Source organism: Bemisia tabaci, chromosome 9, assembly GCF_918797505.1.
Source record: "Bemisia tabaci chromosome 9, PGI_BMITA_v3".
NCBI lineage: Eukaryota > Metazoa > Arthropoda > Insecta > Hemiptera > Aleyrodidae > Bemisia > Bemisia tabaci.
Window position 1 is genome coordinate 28,983,191 of NC_092801.1, and position 16,754 is coordinate 28,999,944.

At 38.0% G+C, this 16,754-nt stretch overlaps 1 protein-coding gene across 2 annotated transcripts in view; it reads left to right on the forward strand.

The window, feature by feature from the left end:
- Positions 1-16,754, forward strand: part of nAChRalpha4 (nicotinic acetylcholine receptor alpha4) — a 389,540-nt gene that overhangs the window by 290,346 nt on the left and 82,440 nt on the right. Inside the window, exon 5 of one of the 2 annotated variants that reach the window (XM_019041336.2) lies at positions 2,313-2,493. The exons of the other annotated variant lie outside the window; for it this stretch is intronic. Coding sequence (XP_018896881.2) covers positions 2,313-2,493 — 181 coding nt within the window. The remainder of the gene's footprint in view (positions 1-2,312; positions 2,494-16,754) is intronic. 2 annotated transcript variants of the gene reach the window in all.

The following is a 16,754-nucleotide window of genomic DNA, read 5'->3' on the forward strand; positions in this document are numbered from 1 at the left end:
CTTGTTTTGAAGCTCAAAGCTCGTCTGCTTCTACGAGAAACTATTTGGCTTTACCAAGTGAGTTCCGTCAAGCGCTGTAGCTTATAGCTCAATTAAAAAAATTTAAAATTAGGGGTACCCCAAAATTTGGCATCAATGGGTTATAATTTCTAAATGGTTCAGTTCTGTATGGAGCATATGTATATTTGAACTGAGGGTCCATGGTTTCCTCTAAATTATAAGAGCAGAATCATCATCGTCAGCAAATGTTTAATGAGGTATGATGGACATAATGGTTGATACTCTAAGCCCCCCTCTCGCTCCTCCCGTAAAATTAAAAAATTTCGATTATTCTATCTTCATTGAATGATTTACATTAAGAATGACCTACAGAAGCATAAAAACACAAAAATTTGCAACCTGCAGGCAATCCGGGGCGCGCAGGTGACCTTGAGACACGGAACATACAAGGTTCCCGCGCGCCGCGTCAACTTTGAAGACTCATAACTCCGCTTCTAATCGTTTCCCCAAGATCATCTTGGGCTTGTTTTAAAGCCTAAACGCTCTACTTTTATTTGAAATTGTTTTTGTTTTGATCCGTGCGAACCGAACAACCGAAAATCTCAAAAAACGAAAATTTACGAAAGGGGGACCTTGTAAAATGCCCCAAAAGTGGGTCAAATTTTAAAATTTATTTAATTTCATACCTATATTCTGAAAGCTCTCATTTTTCTGGAAATTTTGACACCAAGATCATCTTTCTATGACAAACCGTTGAGAAGTTATGCTAATTTAAAGGTTTTGACTTTGACCCCCTCTCCCCCTTTTCCCTGGGGGTTAGGCAAAAAATATGACCAGTTTTGAGTGTCTGGGAAGACCCTCTATCATTCCTGAGAAAATCGTACGATTCCGTGTTTAGGCCGATTTGGCCGTTTTGTTGTAGGGTCCTTTAATGATTTGCTAAGTAAATTGTCCATACTGCATATGCTCCACATTCTTTTTTTTTTTTTTTTTGATTTCTCATATTATTTCTTCTTCTCATTTTCTTATGCTTGTATTTGTATCCTACTGCATTAATGACTGTGTCTTTTTCCACTTAAGTGTCCTCTTTCAGTGTTTTTCTCTGTAACATATTCCTTCCCTTCTCTTGTTTCAATTTGTTTGTTTTTACATTTTTAATAAAATTGATTTTCACATAATAATTTAGGAAATGATAATCGCCGTTCGGAAAAACAAATAAGTCCCTTTTATCGCTTAATGGAACATTTCTGAATCATTTGTCTAGTTTTCAGAAAGAATTGTCTATTTTAATAATAGGAGTGTACAATTAATTGTGATTAAATATACAAACAGGTTCAAGATTTTCAAAACTCATAAACTGCATCGATCTTTTCTCCATTAAATTACCATCGTGCAGCCGAACAACGACTTTTATCAAGTCTAACGTGACCAAACACTATCGGTGGAGATACACCCCAACAAATCTTCGTGCTTTTAAAATGCGTAAACCGTAACATGTTATTTTGCGTAAATAGTGACCAAAATAAAAACTATCGTTCAAAATTCATTAGATTAAATAATAAGTACTCATTAATTTAAAAAGAAAAAAAATGACAAAAACCTGATTAAGATGCGTTATTCCTTGCTTTAGGTAACGCTCCTAACTTCAGCTTCTGCCGAAAATTGAAGAAAACTATCGTTCAAGCGAAATAAATGAAATTTTTAAAATAAATTATGAGCACGTAATTTTCGTGCTGTCTTGACATATGTATTTTGAAGAAAAATCTCTCCGTGAATAGGTAAAATACATGCACATTCACACAAAAATCCTCTGATGAGATTATATATTTATAAAAGAAAAATATTTTAAGCTCGTTTTTCTTTGGAGACTTCTTTCCTGACGAAATCACAATATCGCAACCCAGCTTTGTTAAAAAGCACCCATAAATAAATTTATAAAATAATAACAACATTATTTATCAATTTTTGTAGATATAAATTAACATTGTAATAAGGATAAAAGAATCTAAAAATAGCCGAGCATCCTATAAAACAACACGCATTTGTAAAGTGAGCGAGATGAGGCTCAGTGTTGGATGTGTTTGGGGTGTTTGAGGCAGCTTTGTTAAGCACCTATAAATAAATGTCTAAAATAACAACAACATTATTTATCAATTATTTTAGATATAAATTAACATTGTAATAAGGATAAAAGAATCTAAAAATAGCCAAGCATCCTTTACAACAACACGAATCTGTAAAGTGAGCGAGATAAGGCTCAGTGTCGGATGTGTTTGAGGGTGGCCGTGTGTTACTGAGCCCGTGTTTTTCAGTGCTGACGGGAACTTCGAGGTGACCCTGGCGACGAAAGCGACCATTTATAACCAGGGCCTCGTCGAGTGGAAGCCGCCGGCGATTTACAAGTCCTCATGCGAGATAGACGTCGAGTATTTCCCGTTCGACGAGCAAACCTGTGTCCTCAAGTTCGGCAGCTGGACCTATGACGGATTTATGGTAGGTAGAGCCATCCCCGGGTTGGAAGCAAGGCTGTCGCATTGCAGGCAGACACCTCGATTCAGTCTCACCGATGAAGCAACTTCAAGTACTCACGAATGAAACGAGGAACCAAGATTTAATTTCGTAGATTTGCAGCACTGCAGCCTGATTGTTAAGATTTCGTGTTTGTTGGGTAGACATAGATGACATAGGTTAATAGGCGGAGCGTGATTGGTCGGCTATGTCTTATCGCTGCTTTACCGTACACTGAAACAAATAATATGCTGGTTTAGCATCTAGGATGTCAATAATGTGTCTAGTGATCCCAAGATGCTGCCTTTACTGCCACCGCAGTTAACTTTACATCCTGCGAATGCAAATTCAATTGCAAGGGCAATCAAGGCAGCATCATAGGATCACCAGACACATTTTTGACATCCTAGGTGCTGAAACAGCATACCAGTTTTCTCAGTGTACCTTTGTCAGGTGGAATGGACGACATACTGTCGAACACTTAACAGGTGCCTTTAGCTTGTCGTGAATTCCACCCGACCTGGGCACGACGAAGCGGCGATAAGACATAGTCGACCAATTATGCTCCGCATTTTAACCTATGTCATTTATGTCTACCTGACAAACACAAAATTTCAACAGTCAGGCTGGTGTCCTTTTAAGGGAAATTATTCTAAATGGAAATCAAGCGGGAATAATCTAATACGTCCGCATTAGAGAAGCGCTTAGCTGTATTCTAAGTAGTGTTTTTAAGTTCCACAAAAGAGACGACACCGTTGGAATGAAAGAACTCGCCCAACGAAAGTTCAACAATCAATTGGACGTATTCCTGTCAAACGGAACTAAGCGCCGTAGGGTGAGGAAGGTGGAGGGGGGCTTGGATTGGCGGCGGAACCGGGCGTTGGGCACATTCCGTCCTGTACGCGCAATGCTTTTCCATGGCGCTTAGTTTCGTTAGACAGAACGCGCTATCTGGCATTCTAAATTCCTCAAAAGGAACTCAAATTGGCGCTTAGTTCCGTTCGATAGAAATACGTCCAATTTTGAGAAAACTACACTACCTCTGAAAAGTAAATTATAGGAAAACGACTAAAGTCCTCCGTACTTTGACATGAGAAGCATTAATGTAAGTAGCACATACTAAATTGTTTTAAATATGTTAGGCCCCTCTCCGCCATCTTGTGTGAAACTGGTGCGTCATTTGAACGCATTGCCACTAGTATACTAGAATTCAAGAAGCAGGTTAAGATCGAAAAGCATTCCCTATCGGATGAGCGCTTAAAAGCTCTAATCCTGTACATTTGCACCGCCATTCTTTAAAAAAACGAAAATATGTAAAGGGTGCTTACATGTTGAGTTTTCTGGAAGAATGAAATTTCAAATCTTTTAATCTTGGCTCAAAGCTAATGCAACTTTGTGTGTTTCTGTTAATCTTTACCAAAGTCATCAATGTTAATATCATTCAGAACGGTGCCTCGGGCAATACATGTGACTTAACGTTAATAACAGCTCCTTGATGCAACTATTCGTGGTCGATGATTCGTGATTGTTGCATACTTCAAAATTGAAGGCACTTTGAGTTTTTATAAGTAAAATTGCATCCAAATCCGACCATAAATATGAAAAATACTGATAAAAGCGTCAAGGATGAAAAAAATTACTTTCCAAAATCGAATCAAACGAAATTAAGCTTTTGGTTTCTGCAGTCTGTGCGGTGTGCATCATGATAATATGTGTGTCGTTTGAAGAAATCAGACTGCTCGTTTACATTTGATTAAACTACATGAAGCTTCTGAGATGGAAATTGGGGATCCAGTGCAATCTGGTAGACTTGCTTCCTCGCCCCTTCAACTGGCTCATTTTTCTTTGTGTCTGCTTCTTTTTCCGGCGAGACCCTGTCATGGAGTGCTCTCGAACTAGGCATGTTTTATTTATCCAATGACGAGGGTTTGGTCGGTGGGTTTGAGCGATAAAACGGTGTATCTCACCATTCATCCATATCCTTGCGGGGATATTACGGATGGAGTGCACCGTGTCGTTCAAACCTATGGTGAAGTTTTTCGAAAGAGGTGATATTTTCCTTCATTGGAAATACATTAGTTATTTCTTTTTCGGGATGCTAAAATTTCAAACAGAAGGTTCTACAGGGGAAGTTTCATTCTCCCTCTCTGACGGTTGAGACTTAGCGTTTGAAGGAATCACAGTGTAAATAGCTGACATGCAATAACTAGATTTTTAGTCCAGTGGTTGAATATTTGAAATTATGTCGGCACGACAAGACTTGACACAGCCCCATTTTGCCGTGCTAAGGAGAAACGCCGTATGAAAATTCGAGAGTTGCCAACTTCCATTCGATAAAAGTTTTACTTTTGAGGGAAGCAATGAATATTTTTCTTCGAAATTTTCAGGAGCTTGAGGTGAAATTGCGAACAAAATTATCTGAAAAATCGGAGGAAAAATATTAACAAATTTTCTCGAAAATGCATGAGTTACCACATGAAATTTGGCAACACCCGAGGGTTCATACGGCGTTTTTCCTTAGCACGGCGGTAATGTTACCATGCTATAAATCGTATTTCGATGTCTTATTGTGCTGCTTTAATTTTGCAAAAGTCAGCCCGCAGTTGGAGATTAAAAATTTCTCAAAAACGTCCTTTACTCTCCGTTAGTAGAAAATTTAAGGAAATGTGACATTGCTGCACGTAATGTCATTTTTACCATAGTGTATTAGAAAATAACGTGTGAGAGACATCGGCATCATTTTAATAGATGTACGATTAAGTTGGATTTTTTTAGCCAACGTGCGTTCCAGGCGTCAATGGTCGATTATCGATATTTTTCCATTTGAAACTATAGTGAAGAATCGATTATTAAGGTGTTCGTTGCGAACACCCTGTTAATCGATCCTTTGCCATCGATTTAAATGGCAGATCAATCGATATATCGCAAAGTGCGCCTCGCCACGGTTAAAAATCCAGAGAACTGGAAATCTCAATACAGGAGGAAGAATAGCTTATTTCAGCACAATTTTCCCTCCAAGAGATACGCTGTTTGTTGCAACACTAGTTACGCAGCAAACAGCGTATCTCCTGGATGGGACGTTGTGCTCAAATGAGCTTTTTCATTCTGTTCTGAGATTTCTAGTTTTCTAGATTTTTAACGCACGGCGGCGAAAAAATTCCTACTTACTGTCTTACGACTCGTGCCTACACCGCAATCAGTTCGTAAGATGGAGGATTATCAATAAGACCACGATAATCAATGAAGTGTATAAAGTTAGCTAAGATGGTGTGTCCTTAAAGAGAATCTCAACACATTTCAGCACATTCCACTAACATTTTGAAACGTTTAATTTTCCTCCAGTGCTTGTCGTTTCTTTTTTCACGTATATCAGTTTCTTTACACCAAAAAGCGGTTCTCAAGGCGAATACGGTTTTTGTACGTCACCCACTTCCACATACTTCCTCGATCAATCATTCTGAAGTCTTGCCGGCTTATATGGCTTAATGTTACATCGGGCAAGTGGAGGTTAAGAAAAATCAACTTTTCGGCGACACATTCATCAACATTTTTTCTTCCGTCAAGCTTATAAATACATGGCCTGTAATGTAATTTTATCATCAGATTTTTCCGAGAGCTACGTACATTGCTTCATGAATACTTTGCTCCTAAGAGTCGTCGACTTTCTGGTATTAAAATAAGAACTATTAATGCGCATGCGCATGAGTCACACACGTTATGCGTCTCATTGACTTATGGATATTTTTCAACAATTACAGATACCCTCGGATGACTTCCATTCAGCATTAACAGTCCAGTCCCTCTTTATTGGCTTTTTTAAGACTTCTAATGCATATCTACTTATTTCTCTTAAATGCGTCTTATTCCCCCCCCCCCCTCCTCTCTCTCTCTCTCTAAATGACAATTTGTCAGTAATGGAGAATTTGCAATTAATTGCTTTTTTTGCAAAAAAAAAATTGTATTGCTTCGTCCGAAAGTGCTGAAAGAGTTGATTTCTCAGTATTTTTTATAATATTTTTCTGGCATGGGAAATAGCATAAAAATAAATTTAAAAGTGAGAAAATGCATCGCGTAGTGACGTCATCCGGCGGCATTCCCCATTTAAACACACGTATTTTAGCAGATTAGATCATTGTATCATATCTTCTCCAGTAATTGTTCAATTCATGAACCAAGGGTATCCTCGCGTTCAGTTCACTCAATACTTTCCACTTAAACACGAAATTCATCAAATTTCAGACACATGCAAGTTCTCTATTACTTGTCCTAGTTTGGCAAACCTTACATATTCAAGCCCTTGCAATCAAATCAAAAGCTAAGAGATACAAATATAATTATCTGAGATTTGACTCTCTCTCCATTTCAAATCCAATCAATCATCGCTCGCTCAGAAAATAATAAACAATTAAAAAAATGAGCTCATCGACGAGCATCAAATGAGGCCTCGATCTTTGTGCGTGCGGAATAATTCCGCGCTAAGGGAAAACGTCGTAAGGGCCTTTGAATGTTGCAATTTTTTTTTATAAAACACGAATTTACAGGAAAAATTTTGCGTATTTTTTTTTAATTTTTCAAACAATTATTTTCGAGATTCAATCTAAAATATCTGAAAATTTCAAGACATTTTTTTAAAAAAAAAAAACATATATATTTTACTGGGGAAAATGTGACAACATCCGAAAGCTCATCCGTCGTTTTTCCTTAGCCAAGCCGAGCAGACAGGGAGAGGAGCACAAATCCATCAAAAAACAGGTAAATGAAAATATATCCATAATAACGGGGAAGGAAAGTAATGATCGAAGTGTTCGCCGGGATGTCTGGACTCGGGTCCATTAATTAAAAGCAAACCTCACTCCATCTCCTCCCGGGGTGCAACGTGCTCGTGCTTCGAAATCGCTGACAAATTATCCCGGCCATCTATTTTGATCGATACGGAACGGACTGTTTTTATCGTGCGAACTCGCAACCGAGAAATGCTCTGGGACTGTGTCAGGTTTGCGGTACGGCAACGCGTTGCACGTTGCACGGATGCAAGGTTGCCAGATTGCGCGGAAACCTGGATATAGACGAATTTAGTGTGACGTCACATCTCGTTATAATTTCGATACCTCGAAAGTCGAAACGTGCCCCAACAAATGAACATGGAGGAATCTGCAGGATATAGGCAGGGGGGGTAGGGGTATTCGCTTGATGGCTGTCTATGATATTACGAGTTTATTTTACAATCAATTCTTGTGATTGTGATCTCAAACGTTTTGGTAAATGAGTAGCTCTCATAATTTTAAAGTCCCATGGATTAATTGTTTGGTTTCAAGCTAGTTTTAGCATTATTTCGCCAATTGTTCATTTTGGAGGTTATGTTTGTTTGTTGGGGCACATTTCGACTTTCGAGATATCGAACCACCAATATCGCTCCACGACGTCACCACTAAAATCGTCTATTTTACACTTAGGTGATTCGATGGACGCCATATTTTGTGTCAGAACTGCATGCGATCGCATCAATTGGTTCCATTTTTTCAGCTACTCGTCATTTTTCTCCAATTTTGAGATCGCAATTCTGTTGTCAGGAGACTAAAGCACTCACGTACCAATTTTAACGAAGAAATCTAACGTAATAAAGGCGTGGTTTTTTTAGAGAGAAAATATTGCATTCGATACTGATATCGAAACTGCTTTCGAATGCAATATTTTCTCTCTAAAAAAACCACGCCTTTATTACATTGAATTTCTTTGTCAAAATTGGTAAGTGGATGCTTTAGTCTCCTGACAACAGAATTGCGGTCTCAAAATTGGAGAAAAATGACGAGTAGCTGAAAAAATGGAACCAATTGATGCGATATATCGCATGACGTTCTGACACAAAATATAGCGTCCATCGAATCACCTTAATGGTGTGTGGGGAATGTGCTGAATTTTCAGCCTAATCTGGCAACAGTAACGGATAGCCATCGCCGCGCGCCATGTAGTAGACTGTTGCTTCGTACATTAATCTTTCCGTATTAGCGATGTTTTGTTTCTCGCGTGTGATTGGGTTTTTCTGCTCCTCCTCCCCCTCCCCCTTCCTCTCTTCAAAAAAGTCAGAATGTGCGTCGATTCCCGCAAGTTGGCGTTCCTGCGTTTTTTTCATCGTAATGTATGCGAAATAATCGATTTTAATCGAGACTCGAAGTCATTGCTGCATCAAGACTCTACTCCCCGCACATCACGATCGGACCCATATGAAACGCCTTCAATTGCGTTTGATACTGTGCAACACAGCTAAGTTGAAATAGTTGTATTCTTAGGTTGGAACCTAACTCAAGCAAATTGCTTTACCGAATGAGACATGTCAACCTGTGAACTGCTGATTTCCAAATTACCATGTTCATTTTGACGGATTTCTGCTGCTTTTTGTAGAAAGTTATTGGCTTAAATGAAAATATTCAGAGAAATTTATGTAAATCAAGACCAAATCAGACTTTTCCCCCCTTCCGGTTAAGTGAAGTGTTGTTATTCTTTTACGCAAGCCTGATACTTTTCAGTCTTTTATTTGCGTCTTTAATTAAAGATGTGTTGAATATTTGAACGTAATTTTCCTCCTTCGACTAGAATCAATAATAACGACTGTATTTTCGATGAATAAAATAACAATTCTGGCACATTTTAGAATCAAACTGTGCGCCATTAGTTCCCCTATATGGATGGGTGCTTTTATAGATAAACCTGAGATAGAAGGACCATTTGCAAAATGAGGTCAATTCATCAACAGTTACAAGGTAAAATTAATAAAAATATGTACAAATTTTAATTGGTTAGTCGCACTAGTTATACACAGACCCATGTTTTGATGAATTTTGAATCCGTCCCAACGCTAAAGGCTTGCATAGACGATCAAATTCCCGAACCAATTCCGATCAAAGTAGCATCAAAGTGTCGGGAGTCATCAGTCTGAAACTCATTAATTTGCTGCATTTTAAAATGAAAACTTGGCAGAAATGTCTCATGTGGCAGGAAATGCTGAATGGTGGTACTCCGGTCTGACCTTACTTTGAACAAAAAAATGCGGCCCGTCAAAATTTGATGATAGATGGTGACCACCAGTCATCAGCATGTCTACTTTGATCGGAATTGGTTCGGAATTTGATCGTCTATCCAGGGCTTAAGTTTTTTGGTCCTTTATAATAGAGATATCTCGAATCGAAAAAAAATGCGAATGATGTCATCAACCTGGTGCAGTGCATTCCGATCTCTTGGAAGCTCAAAACATCAAAACTCGATTCATGTGACAAGCGTTACTGACCCATTCGAGTTCCCTTTCTAGTATCTTAAAATCTCAATAAATCTCAAGCTGTATAGATGCCTTGTTTCTCCTAGAGGCCCTTTATACTGAGATTAAAGACAATGCGAATCCCTTTCTGATTGTTTCCCGTATTTTAGGCCTTCACAGTGTCACATACGGGAATAATTATTACATCTTCACCAATTGCAAGGATTATAAACTGGAATGGACCACTAGACAAGGTACGACTTTCAGCATATTACATGTTTCTTGGCCAACATTTCACGAAGAACACGATGCGCCCAATTAAAATTACCAAAGTCAACTCCTTACGAAGATATTCAATAATTCTTGATGCGTGAATTCAAACCACCCGGTCACGAAAACTCAATGCTCTACGTGATTCACATTGCGCGCTAAACGTTTATCATATGACAGTCTCTGCAATATAAAAATCTGGCAACCTCAGTCTTGACGCTTCGGCTCAGCTGTAGCAAATTGCTTATAGTTTGAACAACACATGGTGGGAAATGAACATTCCTCGATTGAGAAGATTGCTGAAACCGTTGCAGTGCGCGATTTGACTCAAGTGGAGCTTCGAGTTTCTTGTGAGCGGGCAGTTCAAATTCCTCGTAACCAATGTCAAATAAAAACGTTAATATCTTCGTTAGGAGTTGGTTTCAGTAACTTCGTTGTGCGAATCGTGTTCTACGTGAAATTCTGGTTGTGAAACATGTATCAGAATGCTTAAATTCGTACCTTGTCTAGTGGTCCATTGGGGGTACGGCAAGGAAGAAATGGAATGAGAGAGGGAACGGAGACAGGAATTCGGGAATGGGTCGATCAGAGATTACGAAAAACGTAAGGGACTCTAGTTTCTCCTCGAAAAAATAATATAGAAACGGACATTTTGAAGCACCGCGTTGGAGATAAGCGGTTCTGCGCTTCGGCCATCCAGATAACACTAACAAAACAGACATAAATACGATATTCCATCCTCGCACGAGTCGGGTCCATCCGACCCCATCGTCAGGGGACCTTGGAAGGATGGGGGATCCTGGTGGAGGGGGGAGGGGAGGGGGGTAAAGCCGGATCCGTGGCGAACCAAATCTTGCCTACTACACTTGTACCCGTCTCATTAATTTCCCCTCAGCAGGGATGTATTTGACACGCGGGGCGCTGCTATTTTTCGCTTCACCCTTTGTCAGAGCTTTTTTTCGCGCCGCTCCCTCGCCCCCCTCCCCCTTCTGCGCCGCGAGCACTGTCTCTTTTCCACCCACCCCTCTCGTTTTTTTATGCATTTTCATCTCGGAGTTGTCAACTCTCGGAAGAGCCCCCGGTGGGGTTGTTGTAAACTTTCGCTCGAGTGAAAAGGAGAGTGGTTTATTATCGAACGGTTGTTACTCACCCTGACTTAATAGAGTCGCGACCTAGGACTTCTACGTTGAATGGTGGGGTATCGGAGATTGCGGGCGAGAGAGGAGAAGAAGGAGAGGAGGAGGAGGGGAAAAAAAGAAGGAAATTAAAAAGGAGGGGGAAAAGTGGGGACTTAGAGGAGGAAGAAGTAAAGAATTATGAACTAGAAGAAGGAAAGTGGGATAAATAAATTAGGAATAATGAAAGGATAGAGAAAAAGTAGAGGGAAGAACAATATAGGAGGAACAGTAATACGAAAAAGAATAAGAAAAAGAAAAACCGTGAGAAAAAGCGGGAGAAAAGAAAGGAGGAGAGAAGGAGAAGGAAGTAAAATAGGAATGAGAGTAATTTATACTTATTTGCCTTTTTCCACCTTTTTTATATTTTTTATTTAATGGTTTCTTTTTTCGCCCTCTATCACTTCTCTCTCTTTTTCGCCTTCTTCTCCTTCTATTTTCTCGGTTTCCTCCTCTGCTCTTTTTTCTCTTTTTCTTCCTCGTCTACTTCTTTTTGCCTTTTTCTACTGTTCCTTTTTCTCTTGTTTCTCTCCTTCCTCCTCTCCTTTAACATCGTCTTTCAATTCCCTCAATTCCTTTTTATTATCGTATATACCCCTGATTTATCGTTTAACAAGTCAGGATACTAGATTATCAAAAACCAGGAACAAGCAGTTAATGACAATACTGCCTCGCTAAAGAAGAACGCCGTATGAACATTCGAGAGTCGCCGAATTTCCCCCGAATAAAACACGTATTTTTAAAGAAATTCATGCTTATTTTTCCTTAAAATTTTCCGATATTTTAGATTCGATAGGGAACAAAATTGGAAAGAAAATTTCAGAATTGTCCCAGTAAATCCATTGGTTATTAATATAATTATAACAACGCCTAAAGGATCATCCGGCGATTTTCCCTAGCACGGCAGAACAGTTGGGTGACAGATATACGTGTGCGATATTGATGACAACGCCTGGATACAACTAAACCAGCTTGGCGGACGTCTGTGTTGCATATCCGAACGATTGAAGGCGTTTTTAAGGCCAATGAATGGGCATTCCACCATGAGATGTGTCAACGAGGGAAGGACCCTATTATTAGTCCCGAAACAAAGACTTGTATTTTCAAGTAGCTGAAGAAATTGCGGGCCCTCGAAGAAAACCGCGAAGAAGAGACGGGAGGGAGGAGGGGGGTTCCCTGTGCCCCGACCGCGAACTCATAATCCTTGGCGTTAAATTAGGCTCTCGGGCGAATTATTTTCGTTTTTTATCCCAGCCTTTGTCGCGGTTATTATACGATTTCCAGAGAAAGGGTCCTCACTCGTGAGTGCTCAGATTCACCCTCATCTTTCCTGGAAAATCAATGGTAGCGACTTTCAAAATATCTCAGGAATGGGACAAAAGAAGAGAATCCAAGGAAAGGAACAGAGCAGCGTAAAAACTCTAGCTTGACCAACTCGGGATTTTCAGACTCGCAGCTTAATATTATTTGGATTTCATTCTGCAAAATTTCTGGCCGATTCGTTAAAACACTTATGTGAATGAGGAAACTAATGGTACATACGTTGTTTCTAATCTGAACCAGAAACTGTAAAATGAATTGCAAAATGTAGTCATGAATTTTGTTACATGACTTTTTAGATCACTGGCGGATGTGTTTGCGTATGTATGCAAGGGACGCCATAATATGAGACCTCGACATTCAAACTTTAATTTACCGGCCCTGACGTCAAAAGTTGCTATTAAAGTTTTTTATTTCAACATTTTTTTTTTTTTTTTTTGAAGGAATAATTAATACATTTTACTTTAAATGGATTATACATTTTTTATTATTTTGTAAATCTAAATATATTGAACAACATCCATTTAACGTATTAAAAAAGGGTCAAAAACATAATTTAATTTAATTTTCCTGCAATCTTTATTCCAGGCGTTGCCGAGAAGATCCCTATCCTGAAAAAATAATGGTTTCGTTAAGACCAAGAAAAATGATTACTCATAGCTAGCAACATGCTATCAACTGATTGATAATTTTTTTTTTTACAATGTTTAGGTTTCTTTAAAAAAAAGTAATATCACTTAATTTCTTAGAAAACTGTAACTACATACGAACAAAGTTATTTATATTTGCATTTTCGCAAGCCTCAAAACGTCAATGGAGACCTTCCCTTCGAACTCTTCTGATTACAGAATACCTAAAAATTCTACGAATTTTACTCTTATAATTAAAAATACTTTACTCTAGGGATATTGCCTCTTTCGAAAAACTTCATCTACATCTAATTTAATTGTATTTCAAATTGTGTATGTAATCCTCCGACAGCTCTTACATTCGAACAGTCAGTCGAAACCCCAGCGCAAATATTTGTCCAGCCTGTCTAAACGCTCCTCAAAGCTGGGCTATTCCCGGAACTCTATGGCTGCTCATAATCCTAAAATAAAATTGCCTTTGAACCGACCGTAATCATGAGCATAACTCGGTGGGGAACTTTCATTGCAGGCGGAGGTGGAATGCTTGAATAAATTTGAAATCTCAGTAACGGTGCGGTCGGCGCACTTGATTACGTCATAAAACTCTCATAAGATTCTCAGGCCAAGAGGTAAACAGTGAAAGAACATTAGATTCTCGTCAAAATATCATCACAGTTGTACCCTTCTGCAGTTTTATGGGAGCTAAAATTATCTGAAACGACCCGAGAGATAAAGTAATTGATTCGTGGATTTTATGAGTTTCAGGTTCAATAATATGAACTATCAGACTGAATCAGTCAATTAGGCATCAAAGTTGGTATCCAGATAATAATCAACAACGACACAAATAAAAGCGTACGTACACTTCCTATTCACGCACTAAACTATAAAACTGTTACTTTTTTTAAACGAAAAGCTCTTATCAAAAATAATACTTCAGCAATTAAAAATAATTTTTAGTCGATAAAATTCCTTCTAGTGATAAACAAAAACCTTTCGCTCCAATATGGAATTCCCTAAATGAATCAACAACCAGTCACTCACCTCCACATCAAGTCCGGTTAGGAAAAATCGCTTATAAATTTTCCATTTTTATGGTAGGGGAGAGTATTTTAAGAGACAGTTTCCCTGAAAAATGATACCTCACTTTTCATTCCATGCAAAAGTTCTGTAAATAGTCTGTGTCTAAGAGAAGCGTATACCAATGGATATGGTTTTCCTTGTCCATTAAAATTCGCGTATCTGATTTTAATACAACGGAAGTCTAACGATCACATTGACAGCATAACCAGAATTGGTATAATCGGAGCCAGCAGTCAATAAAACTTTGCAAAGTTGTACATGTTCTATTAATAATTCCTTGGAAGAAGGTATCGTTGTGCATATATTTTAGAATTTCCTCAAGGGTTTTGTCACATGGCCAGAACATTCACTCATAATTACATTTGCATTTTCCCATGATATTGCCTCTGTAGAAAGCTGCATAATTTACGTGATTTTGACAATGCATAAACTGTATTTTAGGTCTGGCCATTTTTTTAAAAAAAAGACAACTTTTTCAATTTGGCCTTCCCTTAAGTAACAAGCTCGGAAGAATTTTATGATATGTTAAACTTCGCTTTATATAATATCAGCCATACATTAGTTAAACCCTAAAACAACGTATCTCAGTTGCAATTTTCCAAATTTTCCGTGAATATGGAATTATTTCTAGTATTGAACGGAAGCTACGGTATCCTTCGAGTTTTTTCTAATTTTTTGTCACAGCTCATGGCCATTCTGTAAAAACAAAGCACAATAGGTACTGGCGTTTTTCCATTTAAAAAAAAAAATAAAAAATTCTGTGAAATTTTATAAGGCTGCAGTCGAGATACGTGGTTTTGGAGTATAGCCATCGATAATGTGTTTAACAAAACGTCAGTTATACCTCTTATTGATTCATTCAATCTACTACAACAGCCATAACTCCTTTATGGCACCTCATCATAGTCTCCAGATGAATATCACATATTTTAGAATTACCATGAAAAAATGGAGAAAAACATTTACGCACCTACACTTGTAATGATATTAGTTATAAGACAAGAAAGGACTCATGTTCAGACAAAAAGACACGGTCCATCGTGGAAATGCTGTATATTCTATTTTTAATTGAGGGCGCATAGTATCACAGTTAACAACGAGAGCACACCGCTCTAAAACGCCTTCAAATGAGCAGTTATGCACAACGCTTACTTGCGTGCTCGAATAGTTACGTACCCTGCCCCTTACGTTTTCTGTGACTTTCATCCGCATTCCTCCGTTGTTTCTGAATCTTTCATAACTGTTTTGAATGACAACTTGTCCTTTTTGCATATGACTGTTGTCGAAGATAAGTTTGAGCATTCTCTTAGTGAAAATTTAAATTAAAGAGAAAGTAAACTTTAACTTGATAAACGAGAATAGAATAATATGAACCTATTGTAAAGTTTTGGCTACGAGGGCAGATTATATGTGCTTAGTAATATTTTTGTTTTGTTTTTTTGAGACTGATTTATGGTAAGGATATTTTAATGTGATTATTTGAATAAGGATGCTCCTTAAATGCTCCTGGATCTGACTCAAACTCTCTAAATAGCTCCTTAACACAAAGTGAACCTGGTATATGCTTAATGATATTGAGAATATTAGTAGCAATCTGCAGATTTCGTTAACACATAACCTGCCGTGCTACAGAAAAGACCCCGTATCCACATGTTGCCAAATTTCTCCCGATAAAATATTGGATTTTGGAGAGTGCATATGGATATTTATTTATACATTTTTCAGACTTTTCAGATCAAATCACAATAGAAATTCTCTGAAAAAAATTTCTCAAGTTTCTCAGAAATTTCGTATTTTATTACACATGCGTTGGCAACACTCAAATTGCATTTTCCCTTGTACCGGAAAAAAATACTGATTTAACATTCTGGATGTAAGAAAGTGTGCGACAACTCACAAAACACTGAATTAACCGCCACGGTAGTTATTTTTACATTTTGACATTACCAAAGTAATTACTGTAGCGGTTAATTCAGCGTTTCGTGAGTTGTCGCATACTTTTTTACATCCAGAATGTTAAATCAGAATTTTTTTTTCTTTCGGTGGAAGGTAAAACGCTATATGAGCAGTCGTGTGTTGCCTAATTTTGTATAATAAAATGAAAATTTTCTCGGAAACTTGAGAATTTTTTTTTTCAATTTTTCAGAGAATTTCAACTGCAATTTGACGTGAAGCGTCTGAAAAACTCAAAAAAAATTAACCATAGTTACACCTCAAAATTAAGTATCTGATCGGAAGAAATTTGGCAACATGTGAATACGGCGTGTTTTCTTTCCAGCATCATTTTTTTTTCGGTGTAGAACGGCAAAATAGTTAGTTAGTTAGTATATTTTAAGACATTCAGCGTCACAGGCTATTAACGTCTTTGCAGAGAATTTTGAAAATGGGAGTATATACGAAACTTTAGATTTTTAAATTAAGAGAGGTGAAGAGTTTCAGAATTTTGGTAGTAATATTGGGTTCATCGCATGTAAGTGGGTTTGTATTTCTGCTGATTGTAGGGGAGTAGATCTGTGATTG